Below are 18,711 nucleotides of genomic sequence, written 5' to 3'. Positions count from 1 at the left end.
TCATTTAATATCACAGTGATATCAGAGAATAAGAACAATTGACATGGTGACACCTTTTCAAAAAATTATTTCTTGTCTTTCTTTTATCCAACTTTATTTTCTACTATCATGACTCAATTTCTCTGATATTTTCACATTTCTTTCAAGAGACTTGCAATAAAGTTTTGCATCTACAGGGCTTTGTTAATTGTTATACAAAATGTAAAAATTGATACAAAAAATATTGGTCTACCTATGATCACATAGTAAGTAAATGTTGCTTGATTGTTGTAGTGCAATCAAAGATAAATTATAAATCAATCACATCCTTTCAATGCTTTAAAACAATGGTGCTGTGTTAACAGTGAAATAAGTCATGCATAACATCGAAATTCATTTAAAATGGCATGAACCACTTTACATGTTTTAACTTTCTATTTATTATAAGTTTTATAACACCTAGCTTCACTAAAGACCATATTAACATTACTGTGCACCAATTGGTTTCAAATATTCTGTAATGCTAAGCTGATACTGTGCAAATGCATCTCAAATGATCTAGGAAAACAATTTGGGGGTTCATTAAAGAAAATATTACTAGTATGTGACGTATTGATATCATATGTTGCATCAAATGATAAAAAAATCTTTATAAATGTAAAAGCCCAAATCATGGTATCAAATCAATGTATCTTGACATAATTTTGATACACAAGTCTGAATTTCAAAGTTTATATACCCAGAATATAATCATTTCATCAATTCATTAATTGTTAATACCATTTCAATTTTGATTTGGAATCCGAAAAATATGCAGAAAGATCAAATTCAATGTATCAAACAAATATCTTTAGACATTTTGTTAGATCAATGTCTCTGGACATCATTTTGGTACACTACAATTGTTAAGGCCCCAAATTCACACCTCATTCAATCTAATCATTGTTTGCAGACATTTCTAAAACCAAAGCTTATTAACATAGACACCATTCTCACTACCTTCCTAAAACTAGTTTAACATGTAATGAGAACGGTCAAAGCGATCATGGAAACGATCTTCCAAACTGATTCAACCAGCTCGTAATGTAGTTTTCAAGATCTCTTTGCTTCGTTAAACTGGTTTTAGCATAAGTGAGGACACAACCAGTCTTTGGGAAGCGGTCTTCCCACATTTTGAGCGTGCTACTCTACACACTGTGTGTAGAATACCTAAGATGCAGTTTCAAATTTTGCATGAAACATTTCACCCCACTGAGAATGTTCCCATAGCAACAAGATTGTCTTACATGAAGTGATTTTGAAAACCACTTTTGGGTGATCAAATGGGAACGCTAACAAAGCAATCTTTCAAACTGGTTTCTTGAACTGGTTTCCAGTAAACTACTTTTAGAAAACGTAATGAGAACGGGGTCATAGAATTGCCAAAATCAAGGTATCAAATCATTGTTTACAGTGTCACTTTAAGGCACAGTTATGGTTAGGAAGTAAATGACTAGGAGGATACAAACCTCTTCTGGGCATGGCACCAATAATGGGTATGACATCATCATCATGACTGTTGATACTAGGTACATGGGAGGAATTTATGCTTGGAGTGAAACTAGGATAGTGAAGTGAAGAATTGATGCTTGGATGAAGGTCAGTACAAGGATCTACAAGGTGTCAAATAACAGTTATGAAAATAATATGATTGGAACATAAAGAGAAGAATTAGACAAACAAAACACTAAGAAAATTCATCAAATTGAAACAAGGAATCACAAAGTTAAAGGGATGCATGCTCCGAGCTGAAGATATTTATATCTCAATAAATAGAGTAAAATTCACAGAGCACAATGCTGAAAATTTGATCAAAATTGAATAACAAATAACAAAATTATTGAATTTTAAAGATTTGCATTATTCCGGTGAAACAGTTCTAGGTATGTCTTCATGAATATTCATTAGGTGGGCTGATGATGTCATATCCCCACTTGTTCTTTTGTATTTTATAATATGATATTAGGTTTTAATATTCAAAAGTTTACTACCAAGAAATGAAACAAATGGATTGACAACTGATTAAGTGCATTAGTTATTTCTTGCTGCAATTTATTTAATCATAATGGAGACACATTATTTGCACATTTATGAAAAAAAAGAAACAATTATGATTTCATGTAATATCATAAGAAAAAGGAAAGTTAAGATGTGACATCATCAGCCCACCTAATGAATATTCATGGAGACATGTCCAGAAAGGTTTCACCAGAATAATGCAAATCTTTACAATTCAATAACTTCATTATTTGTCATCCGATTTTGATGAAATTTCCAGCATTTTGCTCTGGGAATTTTACTCTATTTATTTACATATAAATACCTTCAGCCCGCGTATCCCTTTCAGACATTTTATGATTTTGAATTACTGGAAATGTGGTGAATGAGTTTTACACATGTCTTCACAAACATGCAATGAACAAGCTAAAAATAGTATCTCCCCACTCCTTCTTTTGCAGTTTATTGTATGAAACTATTGTCCTCCAAATATATAAAATAGTATCATTATGTTCAATGTTTAAGATCCTCATTGCTGAAAAAATTTTGTAATAGGGAGTCTGTATCACACTCATGCATGATAATATGACATAATCATAATTCCATGTAATAAAATAAGAAAAAGGTAAGCAGGGACATGACATCATCAGTCCATCTATTACATACTCATGAGGACATGAATGGTTATAACTATGTCCACAGAGTATTTTCTAAACTTTCCTCTTAAATAATTAGACCAATTTGTTGTCAAAGTTTGATGAAAATTTCAGCCTTTTACTAGTTTAATTTTACTCTATTTAACAAAACTAAAAAATAAAAATAAACAGAAAGTTTTGGGATGGTCCATAAAACTGTCTATACGCTATACATGACTATGTGCATGATGAAATGATGCTTCTTGGTTTTGATCCTATATGCTAAGGGGACATCAAATATTTATAAATTATGATTATAAAAGTTAACAAGGATTTTAATGTTAAGATTATTGTTCTAAATTTGATTATGATTACTGGAAATTAAGACCAACTTCAAATGAATACCAAGGAATATATGGCGTATGCCATTTAGCACTTGTCAAATTCAAATCAAACTTATGAAAAGAAATATCCAATATACAGTGCATCCCACAAAAAACGAAACCGAGATTTATAGATGATTTATCATGCCTTAATCGCAAATGCAATAGACAAATGACCTATCATTGTAAGGCTTAGGGTCTACTCTTTCATTTGAAATAACTTAGATTATTCTTCATTCATGCATAAGTGAGTAAAAACAGTTTGAAGAGAGAAAACCAAAAAGTCACTTGGCAGGCGGTATCTGAGTTTCAAAAAGAAATTCACATCTTTAAAAAAGTTCAATATCTGCTCTTTAACTTGATATGTCAATTACAGAAAACGGTCAAGAGATAACAAAGTTTGTTTATTTAAAATACATGTAAGGCTTGAATTCCAATAATTTCATAAAGTGAAGAGGTTTTACAGAATAGCTTTTAGACTTACTCGACACTCCGTTTTGTTGACGATCAGCCATGCAGAAAGTCTTTTGTTAACTAGCTTCGGTGGGAAACCGCTGAAAACACGTATGTTTCATGAAATTACGGAAATACAAGCATTATTTCGAGGAAAAAAAACATAACTTTGTTATTTCTTGACCATTTTCTGTGATTTAGCTATCAAATTAAAGAGCAGATATTGAAGTTTTTAGGCATGTGATTTTCTTTTTGAAATTTTGATATCCCCCGTCAAATGACTTCTTGGGATCCTTTATTCAACTTGTTTTTACTCACTCATGCGTGGATGAAAAATCTTGTATGTTATACCAGCTGAAAGAGGTAATTCTTAGCTTTACAATGATAGGTCATTTGTCTATTGTATTTGTAATTAAGATAAACCTCGGTTTCGTTTTCTATCGGACGCACTGTATACATGATAGAAAGTGGTCCTAAGTCAAGTTTAACCTGATACTGGCAGGTACTTTTGCATCATTTCAAACTGATTGCAATGAGGAAGTGGATGAAAAGGGAACTAAAAAAAGTCTTGAATAAAATATGACTTGTAATGCTGATAAAGTTAATAAATAAATCAACATGTTTTTATCTGTTTGGAAGGTAAGAGACTGGTGTTTATATATGGATATCATGTGCATCATAATTCTGAATAAAGTATATTAAGAAATACAGAGATTATGATCATTATGGGACAGCAGTATCTCATCAAATCATTTCTCAAAGTTCAAACTGATGGAAAGTGACATCACTGCCCAAATTTAGTCATATGAGAGTTAAAGAAAGAGGTCTCCTAAATCAAGATTAATGTGATGCCTATAAAGGTAATCATTACACCATAAACAAAACTAGGATACTCAAGTCATGAAGCTTATAGCTGTTTTGATTGTTATACATATATGTCCACACACTTGCATCACATTCTAAAAGTGAAACAATGACTACCACATATCTGCTACTGAAATCATAGATACATCTATTAAAGTGGATGTTCACCCTCAAGATTTATAATCAATAAAGTCATCAGAAGTTTCAGTTTTTGATTGGTGACGTCATAAACGAGCAGCTGCCTAATAAGTCATAAAATGCATAAATTTCATTTTTTATGGTTTATGATGACTATTTCTTTTTCTTTCAGAGGGGTTGTGCAATAATTTGTCTATTCACATAATGAAGGTACAACAAAAACCAGTTTTAATTTTTGAGAACATGACATTTTATTTTTTTATTATGTGGGGAAGCTGCTCGTATAATGAAGTTGCACATCAAAGAATTGAAATTCCAAAAACTGCTTCAATCTTCAATGGAATTACCTTTAACATTCAACAATATTTTTTACATTATCTTATGCTATTTTTACATTAAAATTTTTGCGAGGGTAAACAGACAGAAGGATAAATTGCATGGATTGAACAATTTGCCATTGCCAGACTGATTGATAAATATTTATCATACTAATTAATCATACAAAAGTACATTTTCATGCATCAAGTTTTTCTCAAATTGTTACATCTTGCTCAGAAAAAAAATGACAAAATGATGTGCAATCCATCACTGCTATTGGGGGACAGTTTGTGTAAGTAAGGCAAAAATTTAAAACAACATAAACAAAAGAATTGGTGAGGAACTGATTGGAAAGTGAGAATGAGCATGATTGAGACAGGCTGGGCAGACTATTGCATGCAAACACATAAGAACTTGATCTTGATACAATACATACAAAATGAAATCTTTATGCATGCAAGTGAGGAGAAGTGAACAGTGGAACACTGTGTGTAAATTTTCATCCAACAATTCACCAAACATTTAGGTCAGTTCAGTTTGATTTATTTAATGCAACCTTTGCCTGCTTCATATTCCTTCTTTTAACAACTTCTCCCTCTCAGCTCTTTCATTACCCAACTTCATTCAATCTCTCTTTATTTAACCCCATCTCCATCCTTTTCATCTATTAGTTCCTCCCTTGTCATTTCCTAAACTCCTCTTCCCATTCTTCCATGCTTAACTTTTTCTTTATCTCACCCTCTCTCTCTCTTTCATCTCTTCACTCTATCAGATACCATACCTCCAGGCCCTGGGAGATCTTGCTGAATGCCATTGGTGTAAGTTTCTTCCGTCTGCTCTTGCTCCCGTTTCCTGCGTTTCTGGTTCTGATATATCTTACGTCCCACAAACACTACAATCACATACACAACATATAGCAATATGTAACCTGTAGCAAAAAAACAAAAAAACAAAAGCAAGTAATAAAAACAAATCACCCATAAATTATGAATCATAACATTACAATCACTAAAGGTAAAGGGGCATTGCTGCTTGTATACACGCAGTTATCATAATAACAAGGGACTGAGTGGATTTCCCCCCTAATTCATTATAGATTGTGCTAGGGCATGATATGAGGGTTCCATGACAATTACTCTGCTCTAAATTCCACACACTAATCGAATGACCAACCAGCTTCAATCCTGGGTTTAACACTAAAGGTCTTACTGTAAACCTAACATAAACCCTATTGCAACCATAACCCTGCATCTTAGACAAAATTAAGCTCGGAGCAATTGTCGCAGGAGCAATGTCATGTCACTGATATGAGAACTTTTCTTATGAAGCATACTGTTTCTAAGATACCCTATAGTTGATATCAACTAAGCTGCAATACAGCAACCAAAAAAATAATAATACCCAAGGAAATTAAGAAAATCAAGGACTATCTCTGGGCAGTACTGGGAATAGGAAGATCAGTAAACAGATGTGACAAACATCAATTTCAAGTTTTCAAGGGACTCACCAACTGCCTCCAGGAGCACAATACTGCCCTTGTAGAGGATATAGAAGGTCCAAAATGCTGCTACCAAGTAGAAGATAGAATCCCTCAGGAAAGGCCGCTCCACCATCTTGAACGGTCTTGTCACAGCGATGGATCCAGCCACCACCGTTGTCACAAATATGCCAGCTCCTGATATACAGGAAAATACGATACAATACAAAATAACAAGATGGGAATTAATGTACATCAGTGAGGAGGGCAAATCTCTAAATTATAACAAACATTTTCCATAATTATAGTTTAAGTTATGTTAAAGACAGGTGATGTGATGCAACCCTCTTCCTTATTCTCATCATTATTCTAATTATCATTATTGTTTTCATTTATATAAGTATCATTCTAATTTTTATGATCATTGTCTTCGTCATTACAATTATATCCAGGCATAATTGTGGTGGTTTAAAATAATTTTCCATAAACTCATAACTAAAAATATAAGACCAATAAATCAATAATAATAAAAAAAAAAGATAAGACTTAGACATGAAACCTACCAAATAAAGCCCCGATTGCCAGTCCAGCCTCACCATCCCTTGCATTAGTTATTGCTGCTATAGCACTAAAGATATCAGGAGCTCCATTACCAAATGCTAGAAGAGTTACTCCGTATTGATGATAGGGGTTAAGGATTATCATTGGGAATTTAAAGTGAATTTCAAGCTACTTTCAACACCTAAATTGATTCAACCATGAATAAAATATACAGTAAAACATCTGCAAAAACAAAACTAATAATAACTTTTAAGCATGATTTTTAATTGATATCAGTACCACTAACTAAATATGCACTAACACAATACACCCCCCCTTAACTGCAACTATTAACAAATTAAAATATGATTCAGACCTCTAAAAAGTAAGCACAATAATACATTAATTAATTGACTAATTTAAAATAATTTCCAGCTCTCTACTTCTCTTACTTCCCCTCTATATATAGGTTAGATTGCGCTTCATAAAAGTTTAACAATATTTAAAAGTTTAACAATATTTCAAAAGTAATATTTTAATTTGGTTGAAAGGATATTGCAATGTTTTGACTTAATTTCAGTGTCCTAGCCATGACATCAAGATTGGGGCAGAAGCTGCAGACAAAACACAGGAAATAACAGTACATGAAATATGTCAAAGCATAGGCCTATCTATAGACAAAACAATTCCGTACAACCAGCACTTTTGAACCCCCAAAACATGGTTTTTACAAACATTTTAGATTAAATTATGGTTGTAGTCTAGTATAGTCTTCTGTTATTTGAAAAATTACCTTGGCTCTTTCTCTTTCAAAACATTAAACATAAAATAAAATTTTTCAAATACCCTATCTATAGACAAAACAATTCCGTACAACCAGCACTTTTGAACCCCCAAAACATGGTTTTTACAAACATTTTAGATTAAATTATGGTTGTAGTCTAGTATAGTCTTCTGTTATTTGAAAAATTACCTTGGCTCTTTCTCTTTCAAAACATTAAACATAAAATAAAATTTTTCAAATACCCTTTAACATAAAATTTTAGGGGTCTCCGCCTGTCCCTCCACTGTCCCAATCAGTAAGTTAGTGGCTCTAATAATGACAATATTATTATCTTAAACAGGACAATTCAAATAATAATATCTGGCAATACCCCTAAATCAAACCATTGTTTTTATCCATGTACTTTCAATCTAAAACATACATCATTCTGACATGATGTGTATACATACTGTACAGTATTGAAATACAGGTATGTTTCAAGTTTCCCACAATTCGAATCAACCATATTCAGTAAACTAAAAAAAATCTATTAGAATAGTGAGCAAGTCACATGCCAACATCACATGGGCTCCAATCAATGTAAACAATTATGTAATGACTTTATTTGTCAACAAACTCTACCACCCAAAGATAGTTATAAATGAAAGATAATACTTACAAGACTTCTGCAGTTACTCCTAGGGTTATCAACAAGTATATCAACCAAAGACCCTTGGAGAAGAACAAAAAGTTATTAATTATTATTTTTACAATAAAGATGATTTAATCGTCAATCAACCCTGAATAGTACGCCCAGTAATTCACTAGTTGGTCTACACAGCTGCTTCGTTACACTCTGCTTGGTCTCACCCTTAACAATGTCTAATCCTAATTCCTATATGTACCAGTTAGTCCACTAACCACTTGGTCTAGTTGCCATTTAGGCCATTTAGCCCATTTACCACTTTGTCTAATTTCCAATTAGGCAATACCCATTTTGTCTAATATTCACTTGGTCTAACACGATGATGGGTGAACTATATATATTGATCAAATATTTATTTGCCAAAATGCAAAATAATTAGTAGGCAAAGTGGAAATTAAGACTTTATGGGTATTACTATTAGACAAAGTGTCATGTAGACCAAATTGAGAGTAGACCAAACAGGTTTAGCCATCTACCCTGAGGTCAAGGTTGCTTTGATAATAGAGAAAAGATAGGAGAATGAAATCAAAGACTTAGTGAAAAACCTTAATTCAGAGTTTTCAGACAGTATGACAATTTATTTGTAATTTTACTCTTTTTTTTTACATCACTGCCTCTTTAATACTGTAATATCATATATTGACATCTTTATGGTACATCATAATCAAAATTTTTGTAAAACAGAAAAGTGTATTGGATTTAGCGCTCACAAGACCCATGTCAACTCCAAAATCGCTCCCCAGAGAGTGGAGAAAGTGCATACATTGTATGCGGGCATGCAAGGATTCGATGACCGGGGTAAATATATATTTGCAAAGCGCTTATAGACGTCGTTCCGATGTGTTAAGCGCTATATAAATGCGGAATATTATTATTATAGAACGTAAATTGAGATTTTTCAAAGTGTTATATTTATCAGCCGATGGAACCTTATAAAACTTGATTCCATCTACCCCGTATCAAATTTGATATTTTGGCAGGGTTCCATTAAATTCCAAGCATTATCCTCAATTTATCTGGAGAAAACGTCAACATGCAATCATTTAAGGCCTGGTGTAAATGGTAGACAAAACATAATAATATCCTGCCAAGGCTGCCATGTTTTGACTTGTTATCAGTAAATTTACCAAACAGAAAAATGCATCCGATTATAGGGACATCACTACAAGTAGGCCTATGCATAGATTTGTTTTTAAAAATTGAATCTATTAGATTTTGGATAACTTAGACAAACAAACCAGTCTTTGCTTTCTTATGTTTCATTTCTATTAACTGTTTTATTTTTCTTTTGTTGCTGTTATGTAATTTTTATTTAAAAATGTAACTTATTCATACTGTACACTGTTATTCAATATTGATACTAGACTTGATTATGAAATGTGTTACTCTGACTACTCTGTATATTCATGTATGAGCTGGTTATACCAAATAAAAATGTTAATGTATTTTGTTTTCAGTTTAATCTAATTTTTAGAATAATATAATTATTTTTACACAATAAAAAACACTGTTTTTGTTTATACAACACTGTGTAATATATTGATACAGCACTGTTTAATATATTAAGTACAGTTAAAGAAGTGTATATGGCCTATTCATGTACATGTGCATGCTTACTCATCAAATCATGCCAAATAACATGTAGGCCTATATTGCTCATGACTATAAAAAATATGAAAAACTAGATGACTTGTCTTTCAAAAGGGCAGAGTTAATTTTCAATTTTCATGATAAATTCTGACTTCTTGTCAGTTTTACTACAAACTTGCTTTAAAATTAAAATCAAGAGAGACTTTACTTCCCAGAAAGACTAGACAGTCTGCATTTCATAATATCGTTTGATTGTTGATGGAAACTTTAATGTGCCTTGGACAAAAATGAATCGAGTGCAGAGACATGCTGTACGCCAATACCGTAGACAAAATGGAGAATTTCATGTCGAATTTGATAAGCTGTATTTCAAAGGAAAAGAAGTTGGGCAAGCAATTTCAACGTCTCATGTGGTACAGAGCAATTAAAAAAAGTATTGGTTGTGGAGGCAGATCCAACTGGCAACAAATAAAGACAACACAAGCCGGTATGTCGTTCAGAGAGGTGAAAAAAAGTGCTTCGAAAGTCCCAGCAATACCAAAGACATCAGCCATACTTAAAAAACAATGTACCCAAAAAACGCTGACGTTGAATACAGTGGCAAATAGACTCGTTCAACATACATGCTGATAAGGTACGGTATTTTACAAGGGAAAGGCACACAGATACATTTTGTCTATCACTGACAGCTTTTCCGCTTCCTACTCCTGCGACCTCTTGCAAGAAATACTAGTTCCACATAGCTCAGGTGTTACAAAAGGTTTTTGCAGAGCATAGAATTCCAAACTTACAGTGCGACCAAGGGTCGGAATTCAAAGGAATACTCTGATCAACAGACTACTCAAACGCAGGGGCATACAGGTTATACAAAGTCGGGCATACCATCCACAATCTCAGAGGAAATGTGAACGGTCACATAGGGAGGTACGGAGGAAGATTCTCTTCAAGAGGAGAAACCAGAAGGGTTTCAATGTGGCTAGAAACCTGTTTGAAATTCAAGAAGCCATCGACAAAGTACCGAAACTGGCAATAGGAAACAGATCTCCAGCTGAGTTTTATGCTTACAGAGGCAACGATTCAAGTGGGAGAGTCATCTCAGCTGTTCACTCGTAAAAAAATGACAGAAAGAATCTCTGGAAAGACCTGACCAGCAATCTACCATACCATTCACCCCCTGGATACATGCCTGCCCCAAGATAAGGATGATTGCGGTAGTGTAGGGATGTGTTTAGCTGAGCACTCCTCCCCTTTGCCATTCGTTTTGTACATGATTTTTAAGCTGGTGCTATATCTGACATACAATGTGCAAGGTTGCAACTGGAAGCGCTGGGTTGAAGCAGCGTCGACTGCTAACGCCAACCAGCCCTATCTATAGCACACCGGAAAGCCCCCAATTTCTTCCATCCATTGAGAAGATATTGGATTCTCTTACGATATCCACCTCCCCCCATCTCTTTCTCTCTCTCTTAGATTTAGACCTATAATTCGGTCTGTCTAGAGCTCTGTCATTCTTGGTATCCTATATTAGCTATCATCAAAATAGAATCATACGTCTTTCTCTCTGCCTCCACTTTTTAAAATCTCTATTACTGATATGAAATTCCATAGTCCAATTATTTCACCAACCACGTGAAGATATTGACATTTCCCATACTATCATCATTGTCAATCATTATTGTTGATGTTGTATTACTTTGTTTATATTGTACAGCTATGAATAACTGCACCCCACATTACATCTATTTATAATTCAATACATCATGTTTATTGTTAAGTCAAAAAGCACATGACAATAAGCAGCAATGATGTAAACATACATCATCATACACACCTGTATATACTTAAGCAAATATTATTTTGTTTTCTCTGTATTAATCATTATGGGTGATTCCAAGCAAAGGTGGACATTTTCCAAAAATTTATATTGGCTCTATTTAAAATCCGGATCAAAATTTTCTTTTAAAACACATACAGATGTATGGAAGTTCATATACATAATTCATAATTAGCCTCAATTTTTTTTCTTATGCATCTCCTTATTTTTAGGAGTTCCAAACCATACAAAAAATACATGGGACTAAATATTTTTTTAATAATAAATTTCAATTTAACAGAAAACTATTGCTTGTTTTGTAAAATTTTCAAATGGATAATCCGAAGGGCATCATATTTAAAGAAAATCTTCAAATAGAAATTGCGGGATGGGTTAAAAAGTGTCAGATTTGTGGTGCCGGACAAAGTGTAATGCGACTGACCGGAGTTTGATGCACAAAATATACAAAAAATCATCAATCTTACATGTTTTAAAAATCATACTTCTAGGAGAAAAATCCTGAAAAATATACAAAATAAAAATAATCGATCTTCAACAAAAATTATATTTATAGGAGAAAAATCCTGTGTGGTGTCACTTTCCCCTAACAATTCCTACTAAATAGGGTAAAATCAGACAAATTGGCAGCTTTGTAGCTACAAGCCATGCTGTCAATTGTCAACCATGAGGCACATTTACTTTAATTTTATGTCAAATGAATATGATAGAAATAACTAGTATAAAGTCTTTCACTTACCAGACACACAAGTCCAAGAGGCCGTAGACCTGGAAAGGAGCAATAGACGACCTGGAGATAATTGATAAAACCATCTGAATTCTGACAATCGCCATTGGTCTGGATGAATTCACATTTCTTAGCTGAAGAGTTGAGAGTGTGATAATCTCCACACTGCAAATAAATGTCAATTGTCGATACCAAAATTATCAATTTATTAATTTTCCCTGAATTATTATAACAAATTGGAACTTAGAGCCGACCCCAAAGTCCCAAACTTATTACTTGGGGTTTGAGTCCTTCTGAAGGGCTGCAATGAATGGTAAATGGCAAATGGCAAAATTAAATAGGCCTACAGGTTAACAGCCATTACTTCTTGAATAAATGAGCTCAGAGATTCCTGAACAGAGAACAAAAGTGATTCCAATTAATTTTTTTCTTAAGTTATTTATCTTTGCCCTCGATGAGTGAAGCATTTATGTAATGAACATTTATTTCACAGTAGAATTTTAGCATTAAGTATCTGTTCAAAATTCAAAAGCAAGATATTGTAATAGTATCTTATACAAACAGAACTAGCCTGCAACGCGGTGACACGAATATCGGTATATCAAGGCTCCACATTAACTTTTTTTGGTGGTGGCCCGTTCGGGCCACCAAAACCATCAAATAATTTTTTTTGGTGGCCCGATATTAAAGTTTGGTGGCCCGAAAAATATAAAGAAACACATTAAAAATGAATAAAACAAACTTCTGAAATATTAATTCTGCAGCCACTAATTTACTTTCACTTTATCATCTTGTATGTAAACATTGTTTGCTGTTAATTTACTTTGCTAATTTGCTTGTGGTAAAATATAAATTGTTTCTATCGTTGTAAAAATGAAATGATTAAAAGAGAATAAATGAATTTTATTGTTCGCAGGTTGTGTGGACTTTTTTTTAAATCTCCGTATAGACACACACTCATATTGGTAAAGTAAATAAATAGTGCATAGCAAACTCAGATAGATGTACAAAACAATGGTTTTTCATTTCTTCCTCTTTGAATCCTAAAACCTAGATTATGCAGGCCCCAAATCCAGTTTATTTATGTTTTCTCTTTTGCAGCATATATTATAGCAGGAGAAAATCGCAGAAAAATATGCTGCAAAATTAGAACAATGCTGGCTGGATAATAGCTACTGTATGCTATAGCTGTAGGCCTAATATGCAAACTTTGTGGGTGTGTATTTGTGTGTAGATCAACAAAAAGGGCGCATGACGAACTGGGTTGCAATTTGAACTGTAGAAAGTTGATAAATGCGTGCAAAATCGGGAGAAAAATTGCGCTACTTTGAAAATTATTGGTTGCCCGATTCGGGCCACCAAAACTTAACATTTTATCAATAATGGTTGCCCGAGGTGAATTTCTGGTGGCCCCGGGCCACCGCTAATGTCGAGCCTTGGCGTATATCATGTATATTGTGACTGGTAATGACGTCTATAACTATAAGGATGATGACGTCATTCAAGATGGCAATTTACGATGACCAACGAAAGGATCGTGGATGACTTTTGATCATCATTTGAAAAGAATCAGCGCTAAATGAGGTCTAAGATACAAAGTTTCTTAATTTTGAATATATTTTCTTGTCAAGTTGGATATAATTTTTAATACAAAAATGTGATATTTATATACAAAAAAATATCCGAAAATCGGGTTGCCAAAGAAGGTTAGATCTAATGTTACTGCTAATACATTGTCTTTACGTACGGGCCTCCAAAAGATTCCAAGACTTCAGTATCTGTATTTAGATCTATAGGCTATTGGTGATTAGAGCCAAACATACTTCAGCGAACCAAACAACTTACACTTACAGAAACTGAAGTTTTTTTTTTAGTTTTGGTCTAATCTCTCACCATCTCTCACTGCAATGTTTACGACATGATCTACGGAGAGCAGTTAAAATATCTATCTCAAAATATCAGCCTTCGCGTAGTCTTCGCTCATCATCTGATACTCTATTGCTCCAGACACCCAGAACAAAACACAAATGGGGGGACCATGCATTCTCTGTTATAGGACCAAAACTATGGAATCAACTGCCTATCCAATTACGCCAAATTTCATCAACAGAAACGTTCAAGTCCCAGTTGAAAACTTACTTAATCTCCCATTAACAGTTTAATATTGTGTTTATTCAGGAGAATTCAAATTCCATTCTTGTTTGATTTCTATAGTTGTTGTGTTTTGTGTTTATTTTCCTTGAAGCGCCATGAGCACCGAAAGGTGGACCTGTGCGCTATTTAAGTAGCCACCATTATTATTATTATTATTAAAATAGGAAAACAAAATTCATGAACGTGCAAGAGGAAAAACAGGACGAGAGCTGAAGCTTCGGTGTGACGTGTGCGAGGTTAGTATACCCAGTTGTTGTGTGTCCGGACAGGTTGTGTGTCCGGACGATCAATTTTAGAAAGTCATTTGGAAAAATTTACAAGCGAAGTTTCGTAATATTTTAGTACAAAATGTGAGGAAATATTATAAAGAACAAAATAGAAGATGATTACAAGTATTGAATTCATATTTTTAGTGTAATACAAAGACAAAAAAGAAGGCTTCAAAAATATAAAGTGTCCGGACACCCAACCCCCCATCCTACAGTAGCTAGACAGGAATAACCATCGTTTCTGGAGTGGAGATTTATTTAACAATTTCTGACATTACAACAACTTCGCTGAACATAAAACAAGAAAGTGATCTTACTGGAATATTCTTGCCAGGACGAGTAGTAGGAGCAGCAAGTGTTGTTAAATTGTTAATTCGATTATCCAGTGGTTTCACAAAAATAATTGGGAGCGGGACGTCATCGTTCAGTTCTCCCTCATCTTCCCCGATGGGAGAGCTTAGCACACCGGGCAGAAAAACGAACAATATGAGCTGCTGGTACATTGTGAAAATAATTGCTTCTTTCAGCAGATAAGCTACCTCACACGAACCGGTAAGAAAAAATGATTGTTAACATTCCATCTGCCCTATGTCATTATGAATACTTGACGTTCAGAGCTGAAAGTTGAACGATTGGCTTCGGACTGCTGCTGCTACTCACAATCACACTCAAGATCAGCTGCCCACCAAAACACAATTGTTTATGGAATGCCGGTTGAATAGATAAAATCAGAGTATGGAAAACTATTAGGTCAAATTATCCAATAGACCAGTTCGTAGTTACATCACGGACAATTTTGGTCAAATGACCTTTCATTTATTTCATTATGATAGGCAGATTTCAAAGCAGACTATAACATATGCATGCCTTACATAGCAGGATGAAGAAACTGAATTATACGAGAATAGCACACCATTGAAGACTTCATGAAGGTATTTGTTGCATTTCTACTTTGAATGCATATTATAGCATGTTGTACAATGTACTTGGCAAACTGCAGTGAAATACCAGTCGTGGACGCATTTTTTCTTTGTGGATGCAAATGAAAAACACAATTGAAAAGAATATATGAATAATCAAGACACCAAAGTTGGTGCTTATCTCATTAAATTTTAAACCACCATGCCACTTTAGTACAAATGACCTTTCTCTGATCATGCGCAGAATCTTCTGATCATGCGCAGAATGGAACTACGAACTGGCTTAACCCACTGACCTCTTCCACCTCGATCTTCATGAAACAAAAAATAAAAAATAAAATAATAAATGAATAACAAAAAAATATTGATAAATGAATAAATATAAATATATGAATTAATATATTGATAGAAAAAAAACATATATATAGATGATAGATTTATAGATAGATAGATAGAGAGAGAGATAGATAGATAGATAGATAGAGAGAGAGAGAGAGAGAGAGAGAGATAGATAGATAGATGGATAGATAGATACATCAAAGCAACTTTTATAATAATGAAACCTCTTGAAAAGTTAGAGGAGGCATTGCTCTGCGTGTTGCATGCAATAAATATCGTGCTTTTTTGAGCCCCCAATGTGGCAAAAATTGGTGTTTTGTCTACGTAAAAAAACACTTTAATTTTGAAATTACTTGGAGACGAAAGAGTAGGTTTTTTTCTATCAGCTACATAATAAAGAAGTGAGGGCACAGCAAAGCATATCCCCTCAGGAGCAGCGGCGTAACAGGGGTCGGTGGCCAGGGGGGGGGGGGCAAGAGCCAAAAATTTCCCGGTCATATCATGGAACAGGCAATGGCGTCATAAGGCAAAAAAATTGAGGGGGCGATATGGCGTATCGGGCAAATATATATATATATATATATATATATATAAGCAAGCGAGCGAAGCGAGCGAGCAAAATTTTTTGACATTTTTATTGCAAAAATCCAATTTTGTGATAGATTTTGACATAATGTTAAAAGATGATATCATATTTCACCCTCCTCCCTTTCCCTTTTTCTCTCTTTTTTTTGTACGCCACGGTGAACAGGATTTTTGTTATGATTGTGAGCATTAGGGCAAAGCTCTATATGCTCTAGGGGGCCGAGTATGGCGCTTGTGGCAAGAAGTAGCTTAATATAGGTCCCGAGAGAGCGAAGCGAGCGAGATAAAAAAATCACCTTTTCATGAGAATCTAACATGAAGATAGATTTTAACGTGATATTCAGAAAAATATAATACACTTTCCTTTCTTTCCTCATTTTTTTAATTGGTTGTAGAACTTTTGGGGGCCATGGTCCAAACTCATCATATAACAGTGCTTTATGGGTGGGGTCCAGGGCAGAGCCCCGGAACCTCTTGATATCAAAGCCATTTTAAACCTTACAGATGGCCACTTATTTTAATCAAATTGCGTATTATAGCTTTCACACAACACATAAATTCAATGCAGTTGTGTATCGTAATCATCCAAATATTGTGAGGGGCACAACATAGCAAAATGTGGGAAAATTTGTAAAAAGTCGCCAGCGAGCGAAGCGAGCCAGAAAAAAAAGGCCTGTTAAAATGAAATTCTTATTATGTGATAGCTTTTTACATCATTATAGCAAATATCATGTCATTTATTTTTTTCATTCATCTCATTTCGCTGCCTCCTTTATTTTCTTTTATTTCCCCTTGGCTGTGGAACCACCCCCCGGTACGCCAGTGCTTCAACGTAAAGCTTAATGCAGGAAGGGACCATATAGGGGCCCGTTATAGAACCCATTAAAGGTTACATATGAAGAGCCCCCACTGCACGGGGTCTTGACTCTTGGACAGAGCCTTTGGAGATTTAGCAAGTTTATGATAGACTTTCATATGACATTATGCTATATCCATTTTTCTTCCCGCTCGTTATCTCAATCGTTATTTTATCTTGTCCCTATTCTTTATTTTCCAATTTAGATTTTGACTAATTCCATTCTGCCTTTATTTCCCGCTTTTGTTTGCGTCTTTTTCATCTTTAATTTATTTCCCTGTCTTACTATAATCATGCTAATGTATTTGTATATCGGGGAGAATTGTTCTTTCTCACTTGTTCTTCTTTCCTTCCGTTTTCCCTTTTTTTATGTTTTTTCTTAGTTTTCTTTTCCCTTTCCCTTTCCCCTTCCCCTTTCCCCCCTTTTTTTCTTTCCTTTCCCTTTCCCTTTCTTTCCCCTTTTTTCTTTTTCCCGTTTTTTATAATTTTTCCCGGTGAGCTCTGCCAGGGGGGGGGGGCAGCTTGCCCCCCCCGCCTGTTACGCCACTGCTCAGGAGGCTGCCGAAGTCACCCAACCCCATTTTCGTATTTTGCCCATTTGGAAAGAAGAAAAAATAGCCTTTCCTTTATCAGCTTTACCGTGGATGAAATACTTCCTAAAACTATTTAGTCACCATGGTAACAGACCCCACCTCTCTCTCAATCCTTGACGACGATGGCTGAACTCGGTGCTCGCCACTGATCTGAAAATTCAAATCAGTGGTACTCGCACGTTTATTTGACCAGGCGCGGATCTGGGGGGGGGGGGCGGTTGATGGTGTGGGCGCATCCCGTATAGAATTTAAAAAAAACGGGAAAAGGAGAAAAGGAGAGAGAAAGAAAGAGAACCGTAGTGGGGCAAGAAGAAAAAAATATTATATTACATAAGATATATTTTTTCATGTCTTTATGAAAGTAATTTGCTGAGGGCCTATGTATTCGTCACTCCTGGTTCTTCCATTGTCTGTTTAATGAGATAAATCCTCTTCAAGGGGATTAAATGATACTATTAAGACATCCCGTTTTCAAGCCAATAAACACCAAATATATTCGAGCTTTCATTATTTGATGTAGTAACATCATGCTTCTTTTTATGAGTGATTAAATT

General features: G+C 34.5%; 1 protein-coding gene across 4 annotated transcripts in view; it reads right to left on the bottom strand.

Moving 5' to 3' along the window:
- The window catches only part of LOC135157117 (mitochondrial sodium/calcium exchanger protein-like), a 28,975-nt gene extending 13,407 nt beyond the window's left edge, over positions 1-15,568 (bottom strand). For 2 of the 4 annotated variants that reach the window (XM_064111666.1, XM_064111657.1), the window contains exons 1-8: positions 15,182-15,568; positions 12,454-12,606; positions 8,267-8,319; positions 7,381-7,438; positions 6,848-6,959; positions 6,315-6,482; positions 5,589-5,735; positions 1,488-1,631 (exon numbers count right to left, since the gene is read on the bottom strand). In XM_064111666.1, the coding sequence (XP_063967736.1) occupies positions 1,488-1,631; positions 5,589-5,735; positions 6,315-6,482; positions 6,848-6,959; positions 7,381-7,438; positions 8,267-8,319; positions 12,454-12,606; positions 15,182-15,367 (1,021 nt within the window). In that variant the 5' untranslated portion in view covers positions 15,368-15,568. The remainder of the gene's footprint in view (positions 1-1,487; positions 1,632-5,588; positions 5,736-6,314; positions 6,483-6,847; positions 6,960-7,380; positions 7,439-8,266; positions 8,320-12,453; positions 12,607-15,181) is intronic. The other 2 variants (XM_064111678.1, XM_064111672.1) reach the window with 1 other exon arrangement.
- Between the last annotated feature and the right edge of the window lie 3,143 nt (positions 15,569-18,711).

Source organism: Lytechinus pictus, chromosome 2 (assembly GCF_037042905.1).
Source record: "Lytechinus pictus isolate F3 Inbred chromosome 2, Lp3.0, whole genome shotgun sequence".
Lineage (NCBI taxonomy): Eukaryota > Metazoa > Echinodermata > Echinoidea > Temnopleuroida > Toxopneustidae > Lytechinus > Lytechinus pictus.
Note: the sequence above shows the minus strand (reverse complement) of the source record. Positions and strands in the feature narration are given on the sequence as shown.